Source organism: Haemaphysalis longicornis, unplaced genomic scaffold (genome assembly GCF_048455015.1).
Source record: "Haemaphysalis longicornis isolate Haplotype H1 unplaced genomic scaffold, Haemaphysalis longicornis Haplotype H1 scaffold_3, whole genome shotgun sequence".
Classification (NCBI taxonomy): Eukaryota; Metazoa; Arthropoda; class Arachnida; order Ixodida; family Ixodidae; genus Haemaphysalis; species Haemaphysalis longicornis.
In genome coordinates, this window is record NW_027526335.1 from 80,326,417 (window position 1) to 80,353,575 (window position 27,159).

The window sequence follows — 27,159 nt, forward strand, 5'->3', positions numbered from 1 at the left end:
GTTAAATAAAAGTCAATCGAAGACGAGTTTCATGCGGTTATTTCACAATGCGTTGTTCAAAGTAAATTATTTCTCATGGCAATCTTTTAATGTCAGGAAATTCGATTGTGTTACGTTGGAGTGAAGACTGCCATGACTGGTTCGTTAGAACTGCTGAATGAAAAACTAATCGCACAATAAGCTGCCTTGACTGGTGAGCACCTGTAACCGTAGCTTCACGCTACTACCGGCATGGCTCCAAGTTTGGTTTCGGCTTAGGGGGTGATATTTGCATTTGACGTGTGAATTGACAAACTTGGTCATCGCTTGTTGTTCGAAAGCGCTTATCCGATCACACCGAGGCTATGGGTACCTCCTCGGAAGACGTTCTTTTGATGGTGAGCAATGTGCGTTACAAAAAGAACAACGGGACGCTCTACTTGATGGCAGAGCGTATTGCGTGGATGCTGGAGGCGAAGGATTCGTTTTCCGTGAGCCACAAGTATGCAGACATCAAAAGTGAGTATGCCTGCATGGTTGCTGACTGTCACGCAATGCTGGATAACTAACTGCTATTCGTGGTCGCAATGCTGGGCTGTTGACACCTCTTTTATTGTCATTTTACGACACAAACACATCGCAAAAATCCTTCAGGCACGCTGCTTACTTCGGAGCTGTCGTTAACCGGTCGCCGAAACTTTGGGGCTAACAGAAATAGATCATTGAGCTAAATGTGAGAATGAGCCAGAACGACTTCGCTGTGAATTTAAACAACGGGCTTAAATGTTATAAAAAGCCGTTTGACATTTTCCGAACAGAAGTGCATTTCTCATTTCAGCAGGGTGATGAGCACAAGTACCCATGTGATTACTAGTACTTGTTTGCATGTGCAGCCGTTCGTACGTCTCATTTTCAGTCTTCCCTTTGCATTAAAAGGTGCCGTGAAGTGCCTTATTTAAAGGTTTTGGCAGTTCATAACTCAGTGAAGCTTTGTTTGGATCGAAATAATGTTTTCATGATAAAGGAACTGCAATTAAGAAAGCGTTTAAAACTGCCCACTTTCTAGATAGTCGTTGTCTACCAAAAGAATGCACTGTGTGGCTCCCGAAAGGATATACTTGGCATGATGGACAAAACACGAGCAGTCAGTTTGTTCAGTATGCCATAATGGATTCAGCCTAACAGAGGTGTTTCACCTGCGTAGAAATAGTGTGGCCGTCAGTTCTGTGTGTATGCGCCTGAAATGCTGAACTGCAAGTCTAGGTTTATATTTGTGTATAATTAGGTAGCTCACAACCACCTGTTCTCTTAAGGCACATTCACACTTGTGACAAACAACGCGATTTCTGTCGCTTCGGTCGCCTGGCGACAAAAATTGGTTGAGAGCAAACGACAAAAACGATCGCTGGGCGACTAAAGCAACAGAAATCACATCGCAAATGTGAACGGGCCTTTATCGAGCTCATCTTCCTGTTCTCCTCACAGTGCAGAAGATATCGCCGGAAGGCAAGGCCAAAGTGCAGCTGCAGGTTGTTCTGCATGGAGCGGAAGGTTCGGCCACCACGTTCCATTTTGTCAACCCTATGGGCACACAAGCCCAGCTGGAAGACCGCAACAGTGTCAAGGAGCTGCTCCAGCAGCTGTTGCCAAAGTTCAAGCGCACCCTGAATTCTGATCTGGAAGAGAAAAACAGGTGCACAATGCCGACACCTTCGCTTTGTGACTTCAAGCGACATCAGTGTTTCAGTTTAGCTGCATTGTTGTGGCTTGGTACCATTTGAAGCTTGTACGGGAGCCTCTCAGATGCGGTTCTAGTGGGGATGAGACTTGAGCTCCCGCAGTGGTGACAGTGGTCAACCTGGTAGATAGAACAAAACAAAGAAAGCGGCTTGGGGCTGTGGTGCCGCTTTACGTACTTACCAGTGGTGCAGCTGTGACTTTAGTCGTGTCACTGGAAGCCTCTTTCCAGAATCAAAAACTCTTTTTTTTTAGTGTCAAAAGTGGCTATGCAGAAAATTCAACCCTGAGGCAGTTCACAGCGTTCTGGTCATGGTTTTCATACTACCGTAAAGTTCCGAAAGAATGCTTGCCCAAAGTGCAGAGATGTCAAGTGAAAAATGCAGGATGGGCGATCTTTTGGGTCAGGTGTGAAAAACCAGAAAAATTGTGGCTGCACTGCCAACCAAAACTGCGAAGATATTTAAAAAAAAAATACCAGATGGGTGAACTCTTGGCTCAAGTGCGGAAAGGACAAATTAGTGACCGCTTCAACACATGAATAGATAATTCGCGTTTATTTTGTTCACTCATCAGCGCTAAGAACATCGATTTTAAGGGGTGGGCGATCATTGGGGCCTTTTAGTAAATTGAATATTTCATCCCTAAAGGGGGGTGGGCGTTCGCTCGGAACTTTACGGTAGTCGAGGCCTGTGTTGACGTGGAAAACATAAATGACCTGTGTACACGATTCTTCACTTGAGCACTGCGCACAAATTGGCATCACATGCCTAGACAGGAAGGAGGCTGAGGGAAGAAGACTAGGCAAGGAAATGGGAACCTGATACAAGTGTATCAGACGTTCTAATCATTGACTTGATGTAAATATCAAGTACAGAATTGGATTGCTTTGGTAGCATGCATGAACACCACTTTGTCAATGGCAAAGTCCCCAGGTGTGTTTTACAGGGAATATGGCTGGAACAGTCAGTCACAAACATTAAAGGAGTACTGACACGAAATCTTCGTTACATTTTTTTTTTTTTCACTGCTGTGGGTGCCTACCAGTCCAGTAATCATAGAAGGGCACCTTAAGTGCATACATGTTGACTTAAATGCCCTTTTCGGTTTCTGCAGTCTGTTGTGCCTTTACATTTCTGTGTACAAACTGCATGTTTCTACAAGCTTCCCGGCAGGTATATGTTTGAAGGGAAACGGGTTAAAGGGTCTTCTTCTTTTCTTATCAGTCCTAAAAGGATTCCAAAGTGTTCTTCTCTAGTCAAAGTTCACTTGTAGGCTGCTTTGTGAATATGGTACCAATGCACCTTCTTACATCTCTGAAATCTTTTTGTTGTGTTCTTCAGGCACTGCTGACTAAATTTTCTGCAAGCCTGCTTTTGTAAACTAGCAAGCCTTCATCTCATGGAGGGAAGCTTGAGCCTGAAAGAGTAATCTGGAAACAGCCTCCCGTTGATCATCTCATGTTCTTGACCTTGTCATATGCATCATTGTTGTTCCCAAGTTCTTCAATCTTTGTGTTTCTCTGGTGAGCATTCAGTCTTTGTGCACAAGTTTGACCACCGGTATATTGTCAAAACGCTTTTGCATTTCAATCTTCGGAAAGTGTCTAATTTGTTATTGAAATTGGCGAGATTTTTTATTTCACTTTTATTTTAGGGCCACTGTGTTTTCCTGCACTTGCCTTTGCGCCTGACTGTGGAACACAAACTTCTTTCGCTATGCAGAATTCTTCAGGAAGACCCACGCCTATTTGAGCTCTACAGGAACCTGGTTGTCAGTCGAGTGATCACACCTGAGGAATTCTGGGCCAACCATGCTCCGGTGAGTATTAATTCATCATAAATACAATTGGTTCCAAGTGAACCAAATGTGTTGTACGGTTTGTACTGAAGGGTGAGTTTCTGTGTGTGTTCGTGTGTACACATGTCAGCTGTCATCATATGCAATGTTCGGTTATCAGTCTCGACAAAAAGGGAATAAACCCCAAATGTTTTCCTCAGCCCATTGGAACATTTAAAAGAGGGCCTCTGGGTGCTTCCAGGCGATTTTTTATGCGAAGGGTCTTCTTCTTTTCTTATCAGTTTTCCTCAGTTTTCCTGACTCGGTATGTTGAAAATAAGCTGTCACAACCAGGAGATTGCAGAAAAAGTGGACAAGAAATAAAAACTTGCTACGCAAGTTCAGGAAAACAACCTTTTTGCATTACATTGTTGTGTCCATACTGGGCTTGCTCGCTCACGATTGAGTTGTTCATTTACAGCTGAAGTGTGCTAGACTGATAGTGCACTGAACTTTTAGTTATTACATTCGAATCCACTGCATCATTAGGAGCAAAAATGCAAAGATGCAAAACAGTGTAGTGCTACCATGATGACGTGAAATATTTGGAACAGCTTTTTTAATTCTAACTCAAGTTGAATTTCCCAGCACACTCTCCGTGTTGCTGTAACATTGGTATTGTACCTTGTGTCCAGCATATCTTGCAGTGAGTAAAAAGTTTTCATCCAAAGCGCGTTCTGTCCTCCTTTTCTCGTGGTGACGCAAACATGTGCATCTTGGCGATGGGAGCTTGTGCTATATCGTGTTGCCTGTCTCACATCAATTGGATTCATGCACCTGTTCAATAATTGGAGGCTATCCACACTATTTTGGGTGCACTGGCTGGCTGGTTGGCCTAGCTCTGGCACAGTCAGAATGCTTGGTGACTGTCGTTTACAAACCTACATGCTAATTGCATAGATAATTCTCGTCTCATCCGTTCAGAAATGCCCGTCAAATACTTCAATTGTTGCAGTGAACCATGCTTTTTAGCTACCAAGCTTTTGACATTGGTAGGCCCAGACCTTGCTATATTGTGTGTTAGCTGTTGTAAGCCTGCTTATCAGCTTGTTGTAAACACCTTTATTGTAGAAGCATAAATATTGGGCTACATTTACAGTCAGTGATTGTAGGGTGGAAGACGGAAATTCAAACAATGAAACTTGGAAAAGGCTGCAGCGACATTTATAACTTGTACTGACTGACTGGCTGAGCGCAGTGAATCCAAACTGCAGCACATTGGGAAGGCAGCAGTACTTCTAGAACAACCGAGTGACCTTCAGCTGTAGTTTTAAAGCACTGGCGTCACATGTCACACATCCACACTTTACGTTGTTTCAGGTCAAATCACCCCAGTAATGAGTTCCAAGCTTTGGGAGATATCAAAGACCACGCTAATTAATTGGTGGTAACCATGCTTTGTTTTGTAACTGGCAACTCTCAGTATTTACATTCAGTTTAATTTTTTGTTTGCACTACTGTTTTGATGGCACATTTATTTCTTTTCCTATCTTTCTTGACTTCCTAGAAAAAAACGGGCACCACACAAGAGTCCCCGTCGTCACAGCCGGTCGGAGTGTCGGCGGCCTTTCTCGTCGACGTGCAGCCGCAGACGGATGGCTCTGAGGGCCTCAAGTACAACCTCACGGCAGACATCATCGATTCCATATTCAGGACCTATCCAGCCGGTAGGCGCCTACTTTGTCTTATTGCCTGGCTGGCTTGTTAAACATGTTTTGCTGTAGGGGAGTGCTCAAGACTTAAGTTTGCTTTAAATGGGAACCTACAAGTTGCAGAGTTCTTCAATATATGTGGAGTTACTCCCCTCCCCTCCAAAAAGCATCCTTCATTTGCCCCCAATTCATGAGGAGAGGTGTATATATTGTGTGGCCACAGTAAGCAAAATTTTCTGCAGCTGAATTATCAGGATATTTAAACATACTCAATCTTCGCTCAACAATAAAAAAGAGGCTGTTTGGACATTTGGAAACCTGGCAATTTGATTGCCGTGTCAAGCATTGCAATGCATTGTATGCTAGTAAAAAATTCCCCCGCATTTCCCCGAGGGGGAGAATGTGAAAGTGCGAATGCACGGTTGTCGGCCCGCTTGCGGCGCTTGCGCTCGGCCCCCGCAGCCCACCGCCTCGCCGCCTTCTCTTCCATCTCTTCCATCGGGTTTGTAGTATCACGTGTACACCACGCAGTTATCAAGCCGCTATAACGCCGCTGAGTCGCCAACGCACGCCGCTGACGACGTAGTTTGAATGCGTTAAAGATATAAAGCGCGTTACTAACACTGATATCAGCGTCGCGTCCGTGGCTTAGTCGGTAAAGCGTCGCGCTGCGGCCGCAAAGTCCTCGGATCGAAACCTGGCGCCGGATGCTGTTTTTTTTTATATATAGAGAGGAGGACTGCGGACGCCGCCGCCGCCGCCGCCGCCGCCGCCGACGCCGCCGCTGCCGCCGCTGCCGCCGGCGGTGGATGGTTTGGGGTCGCTTATAAAGTGCATTCGCACTTAAAATTCATGTAGATACATGGCAGCACAGTATGCACACCTCTAATCACAGGGGTCAGGTTCAGATCAGGAGCACCACCACCACCACCACCACCATCAGGAGACGCTTCTCGATACATAGGCTTTGTGGGAGAGTTTCATACTTCCTATTTTAAAAAACTCTGACTAGTCCGTTATACGGTTAGTGCACTTACAGCATTTTTAGGGAAGAAGTTTTTGTAGTAGTTCCTCACTGTGCGTGCCAGCATGTATCTGTGCATGGACACCTGTAGCACAGATCTGAAAAATAAAGCGTACTCGTCAGTACTGGGGATTGAACCTATGCCCACTACTTCCAATGTGGGAGTCATAATCACTTGGCCACACTAGCTGTTAATAAGTACAACTCCACTGTTATAGTGGTAAGGAAATTAACAGCTGCAGTGAAATAACATAGGACAAATCAAAATGAATTGTAGGCAAATGCTACAAGTGGCTTTATGAGCTTGATTGTATTCTGCAACAGGGTAATACCTTTATAAATGAAAAGGGCCTTATATTGGCACCTCTCGCTCTTTATACAGGGCTATTCTTATTGTGACTTCACAGTGAATGTTCTCATTGAAATGGGCAGCTCTTGAAGCACAGCCTGTACGACAGCCACACGCAGTTACCTATGGGATTCCCCTTTCGCAGTGAAACGGAAGCACCTGGAAAACGTGCCCGACCGCATGACGGAGTCTGAGTTCTGGACGCGGTTCTTCCAGTCCCACTACTTTCACCGAGACAGGCTTCACACAGGCACGCGGGACTTGTTCTCTGACTGTGCTCGCAATGATGACAAAGGTGAGGCCTCCCTTTGTTGCAAGACCAAATGTTCCTGGAGTGTAGTCAGAGATTATTTTGGGGTCTAAAGGTGTATGTTCTCTTAAAACCGTTTGTTTTTCTGCTGGTGCCTGATTTCATACGGCTATCCTACCCCATGTTACATTGGTGACGATGTCCCCATACCAAGCTTTGTTGCCTCCATCATGTAGTGGTAGCGTGGTGGATGAGCAGTGAGCAGGAGAACTGCCTTGGTGTTGACGACAAAAAGCAGAGAGCAAAGCTTAACTGTTTAATGCATGCTGATGCGAGAGTAGCATGATACAGGAACAGCACCCCGCTGGTGAGCTTACAGTATGACTCAGGCAGAGCAACGTTCTCGACAGGAGCCCGGGGCGGGCTGACACAAATTGCTGAAAGGGTGGAATTTATGCACAGAAGGGGTAACGGTTCACAGCCTTTCAGCGTGTTACGCACATCCTGAACAAAGTACCAACACACAAGAACACCCTTCCCAAATCCTGTGATAGCCAGCTCACTGACAGAGGGGCGAAAGGAGGGTTCTCAGCGGGTGGCATCCGTTTGCAGAGGCAGGTCTGAACACGCTGCCGCAAGAACCGGTTTGTTCTGGATTTTGCAACTGCTGCAGGCATGAATCATCATTAGTGGTCTGCGCGACAGTCACGTCCCAACTTGTTGAAACCTGTCGATGTGGAGGCTTCACCTCCAGAGAGATGCATGACAGGGCACCAAACTTGCATCGCGCGCTCACAGGGTACTGGTGCACTGAATCATAATACCTGTCTGAGAGCAAGGGGGACCTATGATGTGTAGGGCAGACCCGGCCATTGTATTTGAAAGGAAAGCATTTTGTCACATTCCTCACTCCCCTAGATCATTCAGGCTTGATCATTGATGTTCCGAATGTAATTTGTGTGTTTCTCTAAAGGACAGTGCTGAGCATGCATATAGGCCGACCAACAGCGCAGCATTCGATTCGCCGACTGTTTGATTCAGGTTGATTTGGTTGACTTCTTCTTTGGTCTCTGCTTCTTTGTTTTTGTGCACAAGCTCGCTGTGTGGTGTGGTACATTTTCTAGTTGGTCATGGTAATCTAGCCTGCATCAATGTACTTGTTTCCTTTCTCTTAGAGTCCTTCAAACATGCATTTGTGGTATAGTTTTACAGAAGGGGGAGTTTTGTCTGCACTGATGTTGATGGGCCCCATCCGCGGCCTCTTGTAGTAATAACTGTGGCACAAATGTGGCGGCCATTTTTGTAGTGGAGGCAAAAAAACAAAAATGCCCGTGTGTAGAGATTTTGGCATGTGAAAGATCCCTGGGTGTTCTAAACGAATCTGAAGCCTTCCTTCACAGCGCATTTCATAGGCCAGGTGTAGCTTCGATGCATTACACCCCCATGAATCAATTACTTAAAATTTATTTTGTTATTCTGCACCATGCCATTGGAGCTTGCATCCAAATCCTGTTCTAAATCTTGTGCTCTCTCTGAACGTGCATTGCCTAGGCACATGTGAACTCCAGTATTGCTGTCAGTGTCTTGTGCACACGCGTATGCTCTGCACTGTTTTCTGCTGCTTTCTGCTGCACCACTGTTCAGTGCTGTTCCTGGTACTCTTCCCTTGTTTCCCTCTAGACATACAAGAGGCTATTGCTCGCGGGTTTCGGGATCCCTTCGTTGATGTGTCATCTTTCCAGGACATCGACTCGTACAGTGTAAGTAGCCTTATATTTTCAAGGCACGCTTTGAGTTTGTGCAAGGCAAACATGCCGACAATTTAAAAATGATAAGTACTCTTACCAACGAAAGGAGACCAAGCAATTTCGACTAAAGTAGGGGAAGAAAAACTATAGCTTGAGTATAGGTGCACATAGGTACTGAGAATGTGGTTGTGCAGCCTGATCTGTATTTTACAAATATTATTTTTATATTTTCTGAATTGGGAAGAAATGAAGAAAAGCCATTTCTTGTGTCTTTGTCTGGCCATTGATTGTTGTTCACGGTAAGTAATAAGTGGGACGTCTGCGTTGATTGTCCGCGGTTGTGCCATCCAGGAACGAGACACCCCCGGCTCAGCGCCGTCTGCCGGGAGTGCGGCAAATCATTCCATGATCCGTAGGTTCAATCACCACTCCATGATGGTGCTCAAGGCGTGCGGAGCCAGCCAGGACACTCCGCCACCACAGGCTCAGGAGGAGAACCCTGTCGCTGCAAAGCATGTAAGTGATTTAAGGAGGAAAGCTGCACTAGTTGGTATTTCCACAGGCTCAGGAGGAGAACCCTGTTGCTGCAAAGCATGCGATTTAAGGAGGAAAGCTGCGCTAGTTGGTATTTCCTCAACTTCAGCATGGTACCAGTGCAGAAAGGAAGACGAAGGATAAAAAGAGCAAGTTCTTGCTGCGAGGCTCGAATGCTGCGATTTTTAGAGCCACAAATGCCAAGTGCAAGGAGTAGCCGCTGCAAGAAAAATTTTATTTTTGAAGCTATAACAAATTTGTGGGAATAATGGACTGTTTGTCACCGTAACATTTGTGCACAGGATTGTAGTGGTTTCATTTTGACTTAAGGATCAAATAATGCTCGTGGGAAGGTTGTATGGGGGCTAGCTTAAGAAGGGTAAACTTCGCGCATGCAGTATGTGTCTCGCAGTCGGTGTGATGATATGGTACCATCAGAAGTTCGCACTTACAACACATCAAAGAGACGCTAAATATAGCTTGGTGAAATTTTGCTCTGGTTACACGCTCTGGAATAAAACAAATGGACAAAGTTATAAGCAAAAAAGAGAGGGAGGAAACCTATTGTTTACTTATTTATACATACAATATGATCAAGAAGCAACTTGGGGCAGTTTGGCTGTGAATTCTGTGCATATTTATATATTTCTTTCAAGTGAAGTTTTTGATTTGTGTGAGTCTTTCAGTTTCAGTGGTGCTGAATACAAGTAACAAGTGCACCTATTGGTTACAGTGTTTCTGAACACAGCAGGACAGTGAAATCTCTCAACCGATATCTCACACTGTCTGTTGAGTATTAGTGCTTACCATCACACAAAAAGAACAAAGCCATGTGAAGAACTTTGTAGCAAATTTTACGGCATGCATTGCAGTTTTTCCCATCCTAAAGCTGGTGTGTCACTCATTTGAATCTGTTGAAAATAAGGTGGTTCTCAGAAGCAGCAAGAGCAGTTTGAGAGGCAATAGCACATATGTAAGTTGGCACTTAGAGCAAACTAAAAACCTGTTTTCTATGGCAGGCACTTGTGGTTTTAAAAATAAAATAAAATGGGCTGAGAATTTGTGAGGTTTTTCTTTGTGTTTCTTACTGGTGCAGTGAATTTGTCAGCAAATAAGGGCATGAAGGAACAGTTTCCCAGTGCTTCAGGCAGATGTGAATTCAACCAACCCTTAATTCATATCAAATTCATCTGTGAGCATTCAAAAGCAAAAAAGAAGGCGTTTAACGTACAACTATTAAGCAAACACGCGGTGAGGGCTGCCCTCCAGCTGAGTGTTTTGTGACTACAAACTATAAACAGAATGTGCGACGCTCCTGTGCTCACAGTTTTGTTCATGTGTCCTGTTTCGCCACTGTGAGACTCAGAAGTGTGTGCCGGGCTTGGAAAATTGTTTATTTTGTTAGAAGACAATGCTTCTCCTGCCTTTAATACAGTTTTCGGCCGTTAGTCTGTGTTTCTGTAGCTGTGAACACCGTGCCAGTGTGTAGCAGGTGATTGTCCACTGTACGGTGACAGATGTCTTTGGTACCGCCCGCCAGGCCCAAGTGCTGGAGAAGACCCAGCTGGAAGACCTGGTGGGTGGGAGCGGGTCCGGGTGTGGCTTTCCCGTGCGCCTGGGCCACGGGGAGCGACACCAGCGAGGCCCTACCCTGGGTGACACGTCGGCTGCACCAGAAGTCCGTGCCGACCCGGCCACACTGCGGCGCGAGCTCTCCCAGTGGAACCCCTCGGTGCAGGGGGTGAGTTTGAACGTGTTCTTGCACAAAACCGTGTTCTTCACATTGCACAAATATGTCAGTCACCTTATGTGAACTGTGTACTGTGGAATATTGTGGGGTTCTTGGTGCAACCTAGCCATTACTCCAGCGTAGGCCACCACGCGAGCTCCCGGTGTGTCATTCAGGTGGACCCCCGGACCTATGGCGGCCAGCAAGGTTTACCTGTACGAGAACACAGTAGACAGTAATGCCGAAGCACAGCCATTTATTTGGGAACTCCCAAAGCATGCGAGCACAAAGCTTGACGGTGTTCACGAATCACGCCATTCTGGTCGTGATTGCAAACGGGAGGCAGGCACTCATGGCGCGCGACGATAACAGTTCCCACCTGAGATACATGGTCCGCCGCCACCCCCACGCTGTTCGGTCGAAATCACCCGACCGGGTCTCCGATCACTCTCCCGCTCCCTCTCTGTCTTCTGCGCGCGAACGTCTATGCAGCGCACGGGCCGGTGGTGCCATCTTTCGGGGGCGCCAACAAACCAGCGGAGCGCCGGACCGGTTTCAGCACAACGTGTCTCTCCCCGAAGCGCGCACCAGCTCGGGATCGCAGGTTGCGGTTCTCCACGATTCCCACAGAGTTTTATACGAATATGTACAATAGTCGGGTACAATTTAGGAACGACAACAGCGCAATGTTGTGTATGGCTCCGCCAAGTGGCAAAGATAGGACGTCATTGTGTGCAACATTTGAAAGGAGATTGCGCTTCATGCACAAAGATCGTCTGCTTTTCTTACCAAGTTTGTCTCCATAAATGTACAATGGCAAGAACATTAAGCTCGCTGGTCTTGATTTTGCGCCTCCGTATAGTTTGTGCGCCCCAAAATACTTGCAATAACGACCTTTTTGTGGCTTGCGGAAATACAGCCAGTTGTTGTGATAAGTGCCCGGGCCAACTCCCGTTGATGTTATACACTTTTATCCAAGTGTAGAGGGAAATCTGTTTATGGGAGCCACACTTCAACGATCATGTGAATATGTACCACAAAGAAGTGTTTCATCACACTTGTCATGGCTCTCCAAATGGTTCGAAGTTGCCTGTGGAATTATTGGTCTTAAAAGAGGTAAAGTTATTTATATGATGTAAAGGTATAGCTAATGAAAACTTCTTTGTCCGAAATTTTTAAAAGCTTCTTGAAACCTGAACAAGAACAACAAAAAAATGTCGCCTATGTTGTTGTTTTTGATGTCAAGGTTCACAAGAAGGCATGTCGCAAGCCAGGCCAAGTAAGTGCGAGAGCAGTACTTCCAGCTGTTATGATGGCATTCATGACTGCAGCGACAGATTTCCTTTTAGTATAGACCAGAATTTTGCTGGGTCGGTCATTTTCTGGCGACTGGTGCACCACCATGCGGGCATTTCTTGGGGACTGCGGGGCGAGCAGACAACAACGCAGTCAGACGCTGTTGCTCCGTGCATTGCGTGGATATCAGACATCCAAGTGGCATTGAAAATTGGTAAGTGTCATTTATTCGGTATGTCAGCAGCGGCAAGTTTAACAGTGCTTCAAGGAAAATGTGCAAAGCGTCCGACAGCTGTCAGGTATGCCCATAAATTCCGTTCCCAACCCGGGCCACCCCACACATGCTTTGTCCTGACGGGGGCTGCCTGTGAGGCTACACAACCAACCCAGTATGAAGTTTGAGAGCGCATATTAAATGACAACTTGTTTGTGCACTGACAGCAGCAAGCCATGCCTAGATCAAGTACTTTTGCACGAGCCAGATTGTCGATTTGCTGCAGCCAATTTTTACCTCTACTGTTATAAGTAGGGGTGTGCGAATATCAATTTTTTAATTTCGAAGCGAATTCGAATAATAAAAACAAAGTTTGAATCGAATCGAATATTTTTCGAATATTTTTCGAATACGAATACTTATTGTTTTTTGTAAAATTAAAGTTTTCACCATCTAGAGACGCAAAAACTGCAACTTTATTGCACAACAAATCATACAAAGTAAAATTAGAAATTACACCATACCATTGCACTCAACAGGTTAAGGTCTGCACTCACTTAAATGTTAACATGGAGAAAGGTTAACTGCTCGACATGTTCGGGGAGCAGTGACAACCTCCTGCTCGTCACGACTCACCAGATACCGAAAGTAGCCGCTCACTTGAGACACTAGTGGCTGGCATGCCCGAGCCCGTGCACATTGCCGCGCGCGGATGCAGTAAAATCTCGATGATACTAATCTTGCGGGACCGCGAAAAATATTCGTATCATCCGAAATTCGTACGAACCAACACAGACCAAAAAATTGAACGCTGAAAAAAATTTTCGTTTATTTCTTCTCTTACTTTCGCGTGAAGACATTCGTGATTTTTTCTGCTTTTTTTAACCCCCATGTCGCAAAGCAGTCCTTTCTGGAGCACGTAAAGCTTCGCGCTCGTCTCCTCACTCGCTGTGCCCAAGCTCGCTACACGCCGCAACAGTGAAGCGTGAACCGCATGGTGCGTTTTTGCACGCGATTCGCTCGCCTCGGCTCTGCGAGCGCTGTATTTTCACGCCCGCATCGACGATTTCGCGCCCGCGGTGGCGCCTACCTCGGTCAGAAAATGACGCACGACGCGCGCGGCAGAATGGAGGAGCCTGACTACTTGCGATGAGATCGAGACAGCCGGCTTGGCTCCGCCGGAGATGGTTAGGCTTAGCACCCCGGCAAATATTTTATGGGCGCTTTCTAGCGGCGCGGATGATGTTTTATAGTACCGTTTTCGATTGCATTATGAGCTCCTTTACCGCACAAGTAACTTCGTGTCTCCCTTGAGCCGCATTTTAAAGAGCGGTTAGAAACGGTCGCTCGAGCGCCCGCGCCACTTCGCGGCTGGAGCCGACGCCATGTTGACGCCGCCGGCCGCGCCGCGCGCAGCGTGGGGGTGGTTTTCCGGCGGTGTCAGCGCGCGTTGGGCGTGCGCAGGGTGTTTTCGCGAGCAAAAAACAACAACCCCGATACAGTCTGCGAAAGCACGAACCGTTCGCCGTGTATATGCTTCGCCACTTTGCTGTTGAGATACGCTCTGATTTTTTTTTTTTTTTGGGTGGTTCGAATATTTCGAACCATAAAAGTGTCATTCGAATCGAATCGAATACCAAAAAATTCGAATCGAATATTCGAAGTTTCGAATATTCGCACACCCCTAGTTATAAGGAATATCGGATATAACAAACTAATTTGCTTCCCCGATACTTTAAAACGAGGTTCTACTGTATTGTAAACAGCAGGCAGTGGGCAACCAAAATGTATTTTGTAAGCATGGCTTACAAAATACCGTGTGGGGGATTGAAGGCATTCGCTGAATGCGCCAACCCACTGACTTCTGAGCGTACGTAGGAGGCATATTTGCCGACACAACTGGGCGTGCTTTGCCACTGCGACGCTCCTATTTCGCTTTCGACTCAACTTTTTAGCGTACCCGACCTGCAGCATAGGTGTCGGGTTGATTTTGGTCGGCTTCCCGTCGATGAAATGAACCGGTCATACCTCCAGAGAACAAAAATGTGTGATAAGGTTTGCTCATTAGGGGTAATAAACAGCGCTACCAAAAGCAGAGGTGAGACAGCTGTGCATATAGCGCAGTTGTGATACAAATTTATTTTCCTGCGCCAGGCTGCTCCAAAAGCTTGAAAATTGCAAAAATTGCACCAAACTGCTTGAAAAGTCTGAGAGCCAAGGATTTTAACGCTCCCGTCAGTTTCAGTGGGGGAAAGTGCTTACTGATAATTTTCCAGCACCCCCAAGGTGATGCTGTTTGTGAAAGTTTAATTGGTTGGTCATTCAATAAAAAAAAGCGTCACGATGTAGGGTTGCACATTTTATATTCTTTGAGTTTTTAAAGTTTTCCCATCGACAACCATCACAAAGTCCTGTAGAAAAAATGCTTATGTGTGCTGAGGCGACAAACTATCTCTAGAACGACATTACTTGGTGCCGCCATCTTGGTGTGGTGAAGATTGGAAAATATAGCCGCCAGGCGAAGCAGTTGCTTGTGGTTTATCAGGCAGAGCGCTCTTTGCCTATTCCTATCGTGGTTTTGGCTATGGGGGCGGCTGGGTTTACATTCATTCGTTTGATCTGTTGCGGGAAGTTGCGCGACTCGAAACACCGGAGTTCATCAGAAACAACGCGGTGCTCGCGAATTAGCCGTGTTTCAGCCTTGAGTGTGAGGCGCAGTGCGTGCTTAAAGTGAAATTTCGGACCCATTGCGGTTATAAAACGCAGAGTTATTGCTGCCTTTGACAGCGAACTTGCGAGCGGCGGGAACGGGACGATCGACACTGCAGAAGTGGCGGCGCAGGCTACATTGCCGCAAAATGTTGGAGCAGTATTCGATAGCGGGACAAGCTATTATTGCACGCTAGTATTAATGGTTCATCTATCTGAAGTGAGATTTAATGCCAAGAGGGAGGTGGCTAAACATACCAACGTTACTCAAATTCGATAGTAATGAGCGTGCATATTGAGGATTGAAATAGGAGGGCTGGTGAAGTGCGACGACTGTCATGTCGCTTCACGCAACTTTTGCCATGGCATTACATTTGTGTGTAAAGCCAAGTCTGGGATTACAAAAGTAATAATTTCAGCATTCACATGCTAATAAAAATGCCTTACGACTGCTTAGTTTTTCTATTCGATATTTTCAGCGGCCCTCCATACGCTATTCATGCATAGAGCCTAAAGATTTAAAAATAATTTGTAAAAAGGTAGTGCAGTTTATACGTTGTGATACTCTGGTAGAAAAAAACTTTATTGAAAGGCTGTTTCAGTGTTATGTACATTCAAAACCGGTTAAAAATTGCACTTTCCCTCCCGAGTTGCCAAAAATGTGATTCGTTAGGCTCCTAAGGTGACATAATAAATGTCGTTCTGCTCCAAATCAAGGTTCTTCTGCTCCAAAATCGAGATTTCGCTGCTCCAGAAACTGCTCCCAAATATCATTCAGCTGTCTCACCCCTGCAAAAGCAGCGTACGACTTTACTTACTCTGGCAAATTTGCTAGGGTCGAAGTCTTTCCGATGCAGCGCGACGACCCATTCGTGGCTTAGGTCCCTTTCATGGTGGCACTCAAGGGACGCAGGAAATTTGTGCAGCGAATAGACTCTGCACATGCAGACACTTTTTTTTGTCGTGGTGCACTTCACACTTTTCTTGCATGAGCACTTGGTGCTTACGCTGGTCATTGGTGCAGCCAACAACGGCGTAGTGACACCCGGACGAGTAGATTCCATACATTGCCAAGTAAAGGCAATGACGTCAAGCTGCCCAGAATTAAGAAAATAAGCATCATTGGTGATAAAAAGTCGGGCGGCCAGCTGGCATGGTGAAACGTAGCCTCAGAGGTAGCCCCTGTCAGGACAAAGGGCAAGTTGGGTGGCCCACCGGGCGGCCGGGGAATGGAACTTATGGGCAAACCTGACAGCTCTCTGACACTTTGAACGTTTTCCTTAACGCATTGTTAAACTTGTCGCTGCTGACATGCCGAATAAATGACACTTACCAATTTTCGATGCCGCTTGGATGTGCAATATCCACGCACAGCATGGAGCAACAGCATGCGACTGCGGCGGCGTTTGCCCGCCCCGCAGTCCCCAAGAAATGCCCGCATGGCGGCACATCGATCGTTAAAAAATGGTGGCACCCAGTGCACGATGGAAATTCTTGTGTATACTATAACAGTTGGAAACTCTGAGGGACGTCTTGGGGAGCAGGCGGAGGGCAACTGGAGTTGATAGGGAGTGCAGGCCAGTGTGAAGGAACATGATTACTATTGTAGGGGTGTGCCTTTAATTCCATTTGATTGTATGTGGTTAATGCACTTATAACATTATTTGTATTCCCCTGTAAGTCTTGTAGGATAGAATTTGTTTTTAAAATATTTCGTACCATTTCCAGGTTAAAAAAAGTGTATTCCAGGGCTGGAATTGAGAGCTATTAAAGGCTTATTCTTTCTAATTAAACGAAGTTGTATTTTGTCTTCATGGCTCCTTTGAAAACTGTGGCAGCATGTAGAAGCGACCGAAAATCGGAGGACAATTTGTACCACTTCTGTTACCGTAGCTAATTTGTAATATGGAACGTGGTCCAAATGTTTGAATTCAGATCAGGATTAGAATTAAAACAACAGAGCATACCTGGGCTGTGAAGTATGCTGCAGTGGTGGTGTTATAAAATGTTTTATTGATCTATTTGAAGTGGGGGTGGGTCCCTGTTCAAAGAATCGCGAGATGAGCTGGCAGCCTTTGTTATTGAGGGCAGGAACTGCTGGCCTTGAGGTTCCCCCACAGATTGGAAGGGATGACGATAGGAGAATTAGAAAGTTGGGGTCATGTTCATACTCTGTTATAAGTGAGAATACTGGGTTGACAACAGAACTTTCGTTCAGGGAGGTTGAGTGGGGAATTTGAGGTTGAGGGGGACTGGACAAGAAAAGGTGTTAGTTTGTGGTGGTGAGTCTTAGTTCTTCCATTTTGGAGAATTTGGGGTGAGGGGAGAGGGAAGTCTTAGCAAGGATGGTGACCCCCTGTCCCCTGAAGCTGCTCTTGTTACATCAACCCTGCCTGAATGTTAACCTCATCTAGACCTACACCTCACTGGCGGGCGACAATTTCGCTCATCAACAAGCCTGCGCCCTCTCCCTCTAGGCTTCCAAGGAGACTGCATCATTCACCTGCCTTGCCATGTTCTAAAACATTATTGCCTTAGCGCAGCTGGGAACTGCAGGTTAGTTTAGACCACCTGGGGATCTTTAACATGCACCAAAATTGAGCGTTTTGCCACTGATCCTCAGTGGCATAACAACTTAGCCGCTAGCCACTGCTGTGGGAACTGCTATTGTCCAGAGCCTGTGTTGTATAACCTTAGCCTATTAAGGTGTAGGTTCAGGCAGACTGTTATTTCCTACGGAATGTGCACTTGTGCAAAAAGACACGACGACAACAGACGTCATCACTGTTCTGTTGTTGCGTGTCTTTTCGCACAAGTGAACGGTCAGCGTGTGTTGTGGTACTCATTCGTACGTAAATTTCAGTCACCGTGTATATCACGCAAGAAACAGGACAGAATAGCACTCACCTATTTGATGTAGTGGAAAAAGCGTTTGGTGGAGTAACACATGTGGTCACTTGTTTAATTGTCAGCTCCAAAAGTCGCACTTCTGGCAGAGACAAAGGACAAAAAACACCAGATTTCGGCACTTGTTAAAGGACCCAAAGTGGTTAAGGGCTAATCTTTCACTGCTTCAGAGCCCAGGTGTAGGTCTGGCACATTGGGTACTAATTTTGACGAGATCAGGGAGGACAAAGCAGTGGGCCGTTCAATGCGACTTCTGAACCGACCCTTTCCTGCTTTTGGGCTGAGCCTGGGCCACTATTGGTTGCAATTGCTCTACACCGTAGTGCTTTGCTTCCTCTAAACAGATACTGCCTGCCTCTGCCGCTCTGTCGGTCTTGGGTGAACTGTCTCCTGGCGGTGCCCTCATGAAGAACGCGCAGCAGGTTCCTCTCAAAGGTATGATGCACTGTTTCATACTCTTCTTCTTATCACTTATTTTCGAACCATCCTCCACTGTTCACACTGTTTCTCTTTAAAGGGACACTGAAGTAAATTTGTCAAGCTCCCGGTTTTGCTTGCACTGCGTATACTGGCTCAAATTACCACACTTTTCATCATTTATCCGGTTGATAAGTCGGTAATTATTTTATAAAGCGCGAAAGAAGAAAAACTACCATGCGCAGTCTGTGGCGGCCGCACCAACTAAAGGCTGTAACGACAGGAGGAGATGCACCTTGATTGGACGATGTCCAAGGTTAGCATTCAAGCAAGTTTCAGTTTCGGTTCTGTAAAACAACATGCTTGACATCGCACGGCATCGTTGGATGGGCATTCTCGATATCTCAGTAATCGTCGCACCGCGCTTCGTCCATGTTGTCGGCTGTAAAGTGCCTATGGTAAGCCTCCCAGGACGGCTCGGAATCGTAGCAATCACTAGTCGAGGCCTACGCAGTGGATGAACGCCCTCCGCATCACTGCAGACACTCAAATGCCATGCGCTTTTCCTGCATATTCCGAGCTTGCCTCACTCATGCCTGTATCGTAAAAAGCGTGTTCGCACCAGGTCAAGTGTCTGCTGATTCTGGCCTGTGCCTACTGCCCGCAAGTAGTTGGTGCTTGTAGCAACAGCACACCAACGAGAACTCGCTAGCGCGTCAGTGTCAGTCTGCGCGCGTTCTGCGCACTCGCTCGTGGAGCAGTGAGCATTACGGCCGAAAAATGGTAAATAAAAAACTTCGGCCGCAAACGAAAAAATCAAATTACAAGAAAAAAAAAAAGCAAGTACCCTCGGGGATACGAACTTGTGACTTGCAAAACAGTAATCCTAGCGCATCACACCATTAGCCACGAGCCAGTGCTGCCGAGGTTGGATATATAAGGTATATAATGGACGACCAGTTTGCACTTTTATTTAGTTATAGCATTTCAAGTACCTTAGGTGATTATAGTTGTTGTATAGCGCTCGTCCAGTAAGCGTCCCCCAAACTTCCACAATACCTCACGTCTAGCAATATGCATTTCTTAGGCGGAAAAGCGTTCGCAGATGTGTGGTCGTGCTGCTGACCGCTGTGCTTGTTCAGTCAGCGCAAAAAAGTGCTTCCTGCTCCCTAGTTTTCCGCTGTACGGTAAAAGTTTCAGTAGATTTTATTTCCTTAGTACCTATATTGACTTGGCTGACTCTTCTCCTGCCTCCAAGTGGCTTTAGGTTTTCCTACTAGTGTACCAGTCAGTGTGAAGCGTCGCAGGTGCACTTGTGCAGCACTTGTGTGGAGCGACCCGGACTTGGAGCTCGATACAGTGTACAAACTAACAAAGTAAAAAAAGGCACATTCTTTTATTCACAAACGTGTTGTGGCTTAGTTTCAACTGAGCGAGTGAATTGCGACGACCCGTCGGCGGCCGGCGGACTAAACGCTGGGCCGACCGACTCTTAAGTCGACGAGCCATGCAGTAGCGCAGCCAATTGCCAGCTCATCTCCTCCTGACGTCGCACGAAAACGCCACAGAAAATGGGCGAGGGTGCAGAGAGGAGGACAGCATTTTCGAATTGATTTTTCTACTAAATAAATTCGTGTAAACGCACTCAGAGTAGTCGAAACATGTCCTGTGGACTCCGGACTGCAATTTGCGCTAGTAATCCCGCAATGTTTACAAATCACTTCAGTGTACCTTTAAGAATTTGACAACACTATGTCCTCACAAGAAACCACAGATGCAGTGATAAGGAAAATAAAAAAGGCAGTGATGGCTGCATTGCACGCAGCCATCCCTGACGCATTCCTTAGTTTCCAGGGAGCACATGGCTTGCAGCAGCAGTGAAAGCAAAAGGAACACCTTGGAGGCTGAGGGAAAAAAAGTGGTGACCGTTTACCAAACGTAGAAAAAAAGCAAACTTCCTTGGCTTTATTGAGAGTATTTAATACATAGATGCAAAGATTGATTCGGTACTGTCGAAGGCATTTCATGGCTAAATGCTTGGATTGGGGGTGTGAAAAAGTTCATGTAAACCTAGTTATGGTGGAATGGGATGTAACAAACTAATCAATACTGGCAATGTGAACAGTGGTTACAGGAGAGTCAATTTGGCTGCCCTGTCAATTCTTTGGGGGTTTTACTTACGCTGCATACTTATACAAGTGATAGGGACAGAGCAACATACAAACCAACGTATGGTTTGTCTGGTCCACTGTTCCTGTCACTAATCTAAGTATGCAGCGCACCCTAAATTTGAATTCAAGACAAATAACAAATAGCCCCTAAACAGGCCTTGTTAAACAAGCTTCACTGCGACTTAAAAAAAAAAAAAAAGACCCTTTGCAATTGATTGACAAAAAGGCAGAAAGGCAGTTTAGGGCGTGTTAGAGAACAGCCTGTATTGATGAACAAGAACCATGCATGGGGTTGGGGGTGCTGAAGCACATTTTGAATGTGGGGAATAAACTTGCTCAGTTGCTTGAGGCATTGAGTTTCATAGAAAAATAACTAGAGGGGAAACTGGCGCTAGTGTCAATGCGAACATCAAGGTGGCACTTGCGCTTCGATGGTAATGATGGGTAGTTCTGGTACCAGATTGCGTTGGATCGAAACAGGCCTATGGCTGCGCAAATTGTGTTTTTTGACAAAAAGAACTCTTATTGCCCGGTTCTCTTTTTACAAATTACATGGCGAACAAGAAAGTTAGTGACCAAAAACTGTATTTTTACAAACTAAAACGGCGCGTTTAAATAAAAAGCAGACGCAGAGTCAAGTAGGTTTGCCATTTGCTGCCAACTACAGCGAGTGTGGACTTCTTTAAAAACTATTTGTAAATGTTTCGGCACTTGTAGTTTTTAATGTTAAGAAAAGTTTTGTGATCCTAAGAAAAAAAAAAAAAAAGAAATCGATTACTTCTGGAGAAGTTATTCTAGCCTGAATTAGTGACATTCATCAAGCTGCGTTCCTATCAGCCACCGGTACTGCTGGTCTACGCCGTAGGAGCCGACGTTCATACAAAAAATGTGGCTGTTCCAAGCAGTTCACAACCATCATCAGCTTCGAAAATACATTGCTCTTCTGAATGAGCAGCGCCGCAACTCCTAAGTCACAGGCAACTTCGCCGCATTCAGCACCGTCATTTGTGTTTTCGTGCTCGCTGTGCCGGCAGTGAATTCATAACCCACCCGATGCGCAACTATAGTTACAAAAATTTCCACTCAGGGCGGCGTCAGTGCGCGTGCGGCGTTCAGTTAAAGGAGAAACGTATTTTTGAACGCTTCTTCAGACATAGGCAAATGTGTTCATGCAGGTCCAAAACAAAAACGAAACTGGCTGCACGATTGAATCTATAGTAACGTTCGCATGCCGTCGAGCGGTAATCCGAATCCAGAACTACCCATCACACCCATCGCGACGGACAATCGCAGCGCCAGATTCCTCTCTTGTTCTTATTGTATTTGTATGAAACTCTATGGCTTGAGGACGCCTGAGCGGAGTACTATCGCTTTTTCGTGAGTACTGGGAAGCCCACAAAGTGCTGTGCTGTTTTCTACCTTTTTCCTGCACCGATTTTGAGTCCTTGCTATCCTTCACATCTGCATTGTTGCCATGGGGGTGTGGTACAGGTCCCCTTTATTAAAATATTACAATCGCATTGTGCTTGAGCGTATGCTGTGCTCGCATGCGAGCCCCCTTTTGGGTTCCTTTCTGTTCCTCCCTGCAGACACGGTGAGTGTGGAGGTGCAGCGCGACCTGCGCAGCATCTACGTGGCCCAGTTTGAGCTACTGAGGCACTTCTGGACCTGCTTCCCCACCACCACCCCACAGCTCGAGGAAAAGGTGAACCTCCCGGCAAGCTGCGGTTCGCGGCGCCGCCCCACTCGTGTGCTCACCACTCACCTTTCACTTTATCAGGCTTGTCTTAGCCATAGCTTCTTGTACAGAAGTACGAGTTAACAGCTTTTCCCCTCCAGGCGTGGGTTTCTGTTTTCCCATTTGTACAAAAAATGTCACCAAAGCCAGGATCGTAAAATCAATTGAAATTGATAAGCCACGTTTTCTGGATACACTACTTAAAAGTCTGATATTCATAAAAGTGTTTCTTCCAAACAGGGCCTAACGTGTTACATTAAAAAAAAAAGTGGCAATTCTAGGATTATCTGGGGTGTTGAACGACGAAAAATGCTGTATCTGAACGCCATCGATCATGGTTGTTGAGCGTTTTTCTCGGTATTAGATGCAAGTCTGTTTTATAAGTGCACAAAAACCACTAGACCTGGTATCTGGGTGCTATTTTCAGCCGGAAGAAAAATCACTTTAAATTTTGGAACTTAGTTTAGCTTCTGCAGGTACAAGTTGGAACAGCAATGTATGTAGAAAATGAAGTTGCTGGGACTGGGAAGCATAAATACTAGCTGGCATGTTAATAAGAACTTTTGACCACCTCACAGACAGTACCGTCTCATATGCACCTCAGTATAAACAAGTACGTTCTCAGTCGCCATGCAAGTGTTTTGGTGTCCTTGAAGTTGTGCTGTCTGGATGGAAATGAATGCAGACGGAATCGTTCTAAAGTATGCATGTGTCTTATAATATCCAAATGAAGTCACAGCATGTGCTTTTCCAGTGGCATCTTTAAAGTACTATGTTGAAATAAGCATTGCGAGAAGCATTTTTGGCGAAGAAATTTTTCCACCGACAAGTGTTATGTCTCCACATCTCTGGAAAACACAGATTTTCTTTTGGAAGGGCAGTTATTCTCAGGCGTAAAATGCAGAAAATTCAAGCCATGCCTACAAAATACATTTTGGTTGCCCACTGCCTGCTGTTTACAGTACAGTTGAACCTCGTTTTAATGGAGTAGTATCGGGACAGCAAATTAGTTCGTTATATCCGATATTCCTTATAACAGTAGAGGTAAAAATTGGCTGTAACAAACCGACGATCTGTCTCGCGCCAAAATACTTGTTACAAAAATGCATTTTTATGCTTCCAATCCACCATAAACAAGGTAACCCTTACCTTTCTTCTTGTTACATTTCAAGCTGAATGGGCCCGAGCGCGAGTATATGAAATTACAACAAAACAAAATTCACTTGACAAAACAGGCCTGCATTTTTATTTATTTGATGAAGGATGTGATCTTCATCTGGTGGCTATTCACAGTACTGAGCAGGATGAAGTTTTCCACACTGTCCACGATCAAAAGGGCCTTCATACTTCTGCAGTTTCGGATGCCGAAGGGTTTTTCCAAGTATTTTCTCAGCCTCCTGGCCAAATATTTCTTCGTTATATCCGATATCGTGGGCGGCTCATGGTTTCACTTTCGTTATAAAAGAATAAGTGCCATTTAAATTAAGTGTGACCAACCAAAAATCGTATTTAGTTTGCTGTAGCCGATAATTCGCTACATCAGTGTTCGTTATAACGAGGTTCAGCTGTACTACAGTTAGCAGTAGTGTGAGTGCAAGGAAAGATGAAGTTTGTGGCTATTCTTTGTTAGAGTGAACCAGTAGTGTTCTTAAGGGCAGAGCAAAGCAGCACTGAGATTTGCATGTTTTTGAGGGATTACTGCTTCTTTGCATTTTCTTTTCTTCGGAAAATGTAGTAATGAGATCCGCTGAGAACCACTTTCACTCATAATCTGCAAACCCTTTGCTCAACAAAGGGCAAAAGGGTTGTGTCTGGCTTAATTTCGACCTCATTGTGTTGTGCAGGCGGTAAACATGCGTGCGACACTGGAGCGTTTCCAGTACGCCCAACTCCAGCCATTCCGAGACAAGCTGCTCCGCGAGCATCACGCCCCCGATGTGAGTGGTAACACATCGGTGTTTTGTCCGTGTGTTTTGTGCCCTCTTATCCAACTAGTGTCTGCGCTGCTGCAACCAAGTGGTGCTAATGCACCGTGTCGCAAGGCCAAGTTCCATCCAGGGGTGGTATTCTCGTGTTTGTCCGTTTTGCATCTGTTTTATTGTGAACACTTCCAGTTGTAGGCGGGCTTTGGGTTGACTTTAGCGCAACTCTTCCTGTAAACACATTTTAAACGGCTAAACCTATTTTAAACTGTCTTTTATGTGTTTATTGTTCCACCAGCAAACCAGCAACAAGGCGACGAAAAATCGTCTGCTTGCATGGCGTCACATCCAGGTGTTTGCTTTTAGCCAATCAGGGCTTAGTTAAAACGGACACTTTTGAAAGGGGCAAAAAACGAACAAAACATGAGAGTACCGCCCCAGCAGCATTGTTGACATTGTGACCTTCCAGATGAGTGTCGTTAACGCTGGTAGCAATCTCGATTATGTTGGTTGTGTATGCTTCTTGTTTTAAGAGACCCAAGTTCGTGCTGACTCTGCTGGAAATGTAACGGAGGAACCAGGTCTTGGTAATCACTTGATCAATGTGGAAGAAGTTTTAGTTTGTTTAAAAGAATAAAAAATGTTTTAAATGAGCAAATTGTGGAAGTGGGTCTCTTTAGATAAGGCAATAAGTTTTTGGAACTTTTTTCAGAAGCTTATTGCCCAACCTAAAGAGACCCAAATTTTCTATGAAGACTAGTAAATGCTATCTTTTCAGTATTGTGTCTCGCTACAACAGCAGTAAGCTTGTTTTTAATTATTGGGGCGCATCGCAAACATCAAGACCATGCATAGAATTTCAGTGGACACAATAAACCTGTCCTTGGATAACCTGCCACGAAATGTTTAGCAAAAAACTTCTAGCCATCATTGCCCGCATGGCTGGGTTATGCTACAAAATCTGTTTTATGGAGTAAAAGAGAGAAAGGTTTGCAGTGTTTTCAGCTCAGCAGGTATACCTGGAAGTAGAAATGATTGTTGTGTGTTAAGTGTAAGAGAGCATGGAAATTTGGGCATATCTAGGCATGCTTAGTATCTACTGTCCAATTAAATATAAAAAAAAACATTAATGTTTATGACAAGCTTTTCTTTTCAAAATAATGGCAGAGTGGACGGCCCACAAAGCACTGCATCCAGCCTAGTGTGTGCCGTGAGGAGTTTATCTAGATAAGGGGCTTTCAAGTTCAGTTTGCTAATCTCGTAGCTGCAAGTACAGCTGCATTCAGGTGGGAAAACATGCACAGGCAGTTACTGGACTTAATCAGCACCATTCTGCTGTTTTGCCTAAGCTGGTGTGACTGTCACACAGCACATCAGTTTAACAGGGAATGGAGGCTTGCTGAAATAGCCGTCTGTATTCAGGTGTTGAGTTGGTGGAAATAGATGTTTCCGATAGATTCATAATATTTAGAAGCGGGCTCTGAAAAATGCAGTTTTGCATGTTCAGTGGGGTGGCTGCATACGTGCTCACCATTTGTGGCGCACGGGTAATACAAGATGAGGAAGGGAATTGAAACACGGCACTCTTTCGAAAACAGGGCAATTTGTTCGTTTTATTTCTACTACTAAAAAAAATTTGTGGTATAAAAGAATGTACCGTTTCTATCTTTAACTCTGTTGTATTTGCAGCTGGCGGGGCACTTGGACGACCTCCTGCAAGCAGCTTACACCAAATACAGCAGCTGGCAATCTCGTCGGCTGTCACTCGGGCGAAGATGACCGCCTGCACAGCTGCGGAGCGGCGGCGCCAGAAGTAATAATAATAAAGAAAGCTTGTCCAGCCAGAGTATTCATTCACTGGGCAGCGCGGCGGGTCACAGTGGGCTTGAGGATCTGCATGACGAAGCGCACGATCTTCTCGTAGGCGACGAACATGAGGGCTGCCGTGAGCACCGTCTGCCACAGCTTAGCCTCGAGGCCTCGGTACAGGCCCGGAACGCCCTGCGTTCTCGCGATGTGCAGAAGCATGGCGGGCAGACTCTTGCCGACCAGTTCGGGCGGGCATCCGTAGCGGAGCTTGGCCTGCACCAGCTGCAGAGGGTAAGTGGCCACGGTCGAGATCACCTTGGACACTGCCCCGATGAGGAAAACCACGAAGCCGCTCAGGGGCAGGCCGGCCTCGGCGGCGCGTCGCTTCAGCGCCTCGTACACCATGAACTGCACGGCCGGACTCGAGACGAGCACGAGCGAAGGCAGCGTGCTGGACCACAGGGCAGAGGCGCCCTCGGTGCGGGCGATGTGGAGCAGGCCGTGCCACAGACCCTTGTAGCGCGGGTGCTTGCGGAGCGACTCGGAGGCCGCCACCTTGGCCCCCTGCATCTTTATGCGCGTGTTGACGACCCACAGGGGCGTGGTGGTGAGCACGTTGATGACCCCCGCGACGGAGGCGAGCAGAAGGTCCGACATGGCTCCGTGACGCTTGGCATCGCCCGCGGCGAAGACAGACCGGAGGCCGTGGAAGGAGTAGAAGTAGACGAAGTTGGAGCACCACAGCGAAGTCAGCACGGGTCCCAAACCCCTGTAGACGGTCAGGGGTCCCTCGTCGCGCACGAGCTCACGCAGGAGGGCGAGGGTGTTCTTTGATTCGCGCTGTTCCTCGACTTGGAGTCTGGAGCGGGCCGTGTCAAGAGGAAAGAACACGGTCATGGCGACCGTGCTGCCGGCAGCCCCAGCGACGGCATGGACGAGGGTGTCGTACGTGAACAGGTTGTCCCAACGAATGTTCTTCGCCATCGCGGGACCAGCGGTTCACTCACTCTTCATTGAACAAACACCCGGTCTCCTGATCGACGCGGCCGACAGGGCTCAGCCAGCTGATCCTAGAAACAATACCGCCGCCGCAACCTTGACAAACTGCCAGGCATGGAGGAAAGAATTTTTTTCC

At 46.2% G+C, this 27,159-nt stretch overlaps 2 protein-coding genes across 2 annotated transcripts; one reads left to right on the plus strand and one right to left on the minus strand.

Moving 5' to 3' along the window:
• Window positions 1-26,059, plus strand: Tfb1 (transcription factor B1). Its single transcript, XM_077703555.1, has 12 exons — window positions 1-498; window positions 1,465-1,672; window positions 3,441-3,537; window positions 5,063-5,222; window positions 6,726-6,875; window positions 8,511-8,590; window positions 8,930-9,094; window positions 10,653-10,853; window positions 18,312-18,402; window positions 22,145-22,260; window positions 24,138-24,230; window positions 25,905-26,059. The coding sequence occupies exons 1-12, from the start codon at window positions 345-347 to the stop codon at window positions 25,992-25,994; spliced, it is 1,605 nt and encodes a 534-aa protein (XP_077559681.1). The 5' UTR covers window positions 1-344; the 3' UTR covers window positions 25,995-26,059.
• Pmp34 (Peroxisomal Membrane Protein 34) lies at window positions 25,809-27,159 on the minus strand. Its single transcript, XM_077703556.1, has one exon. It carries the CDS (start codon window positions 27,006-27,008, stop codon window positions 26,070-26,072), a length of 939 nt encoding a protein of 312 aa, XP_077559682.1. The 5' UTR covers window positions 27,009-27,159; the 3' UTR covers window positions 25,809-26,069.

Bases quoted from the DNA above. Each gene is read 5' to 3' on its own strand.
- Tfb1 (XM_077703555.1), top strand. From the start codon at position 345: ATGGGTACCTCCTCGGAAGACGTTCTTTTGATGGTGAGCAATGTGCGT. The intron at 5,223-6,725 runs GTAGGCGCCTAC...CCCCTTTCGCAG, and splicing joins ATTCAGGACCTATCCAGCCG to TGAAACGGAAGCACCTGGAA. The intron at 6,876-8,510 runs GTGAGGCCTCCC...GTTTCCCTCTAG, and splicing joins TGCTCGCAATGATGACAAAG to ACATACAAGAGGCTATTGCT.
- Pmp34 (XM_077703556.1), bottom strand. From the start codon at position 27,008: ATGGCGAAGAACATTCGTTGGGACAACCTGTTCACGTACGACACCCTC.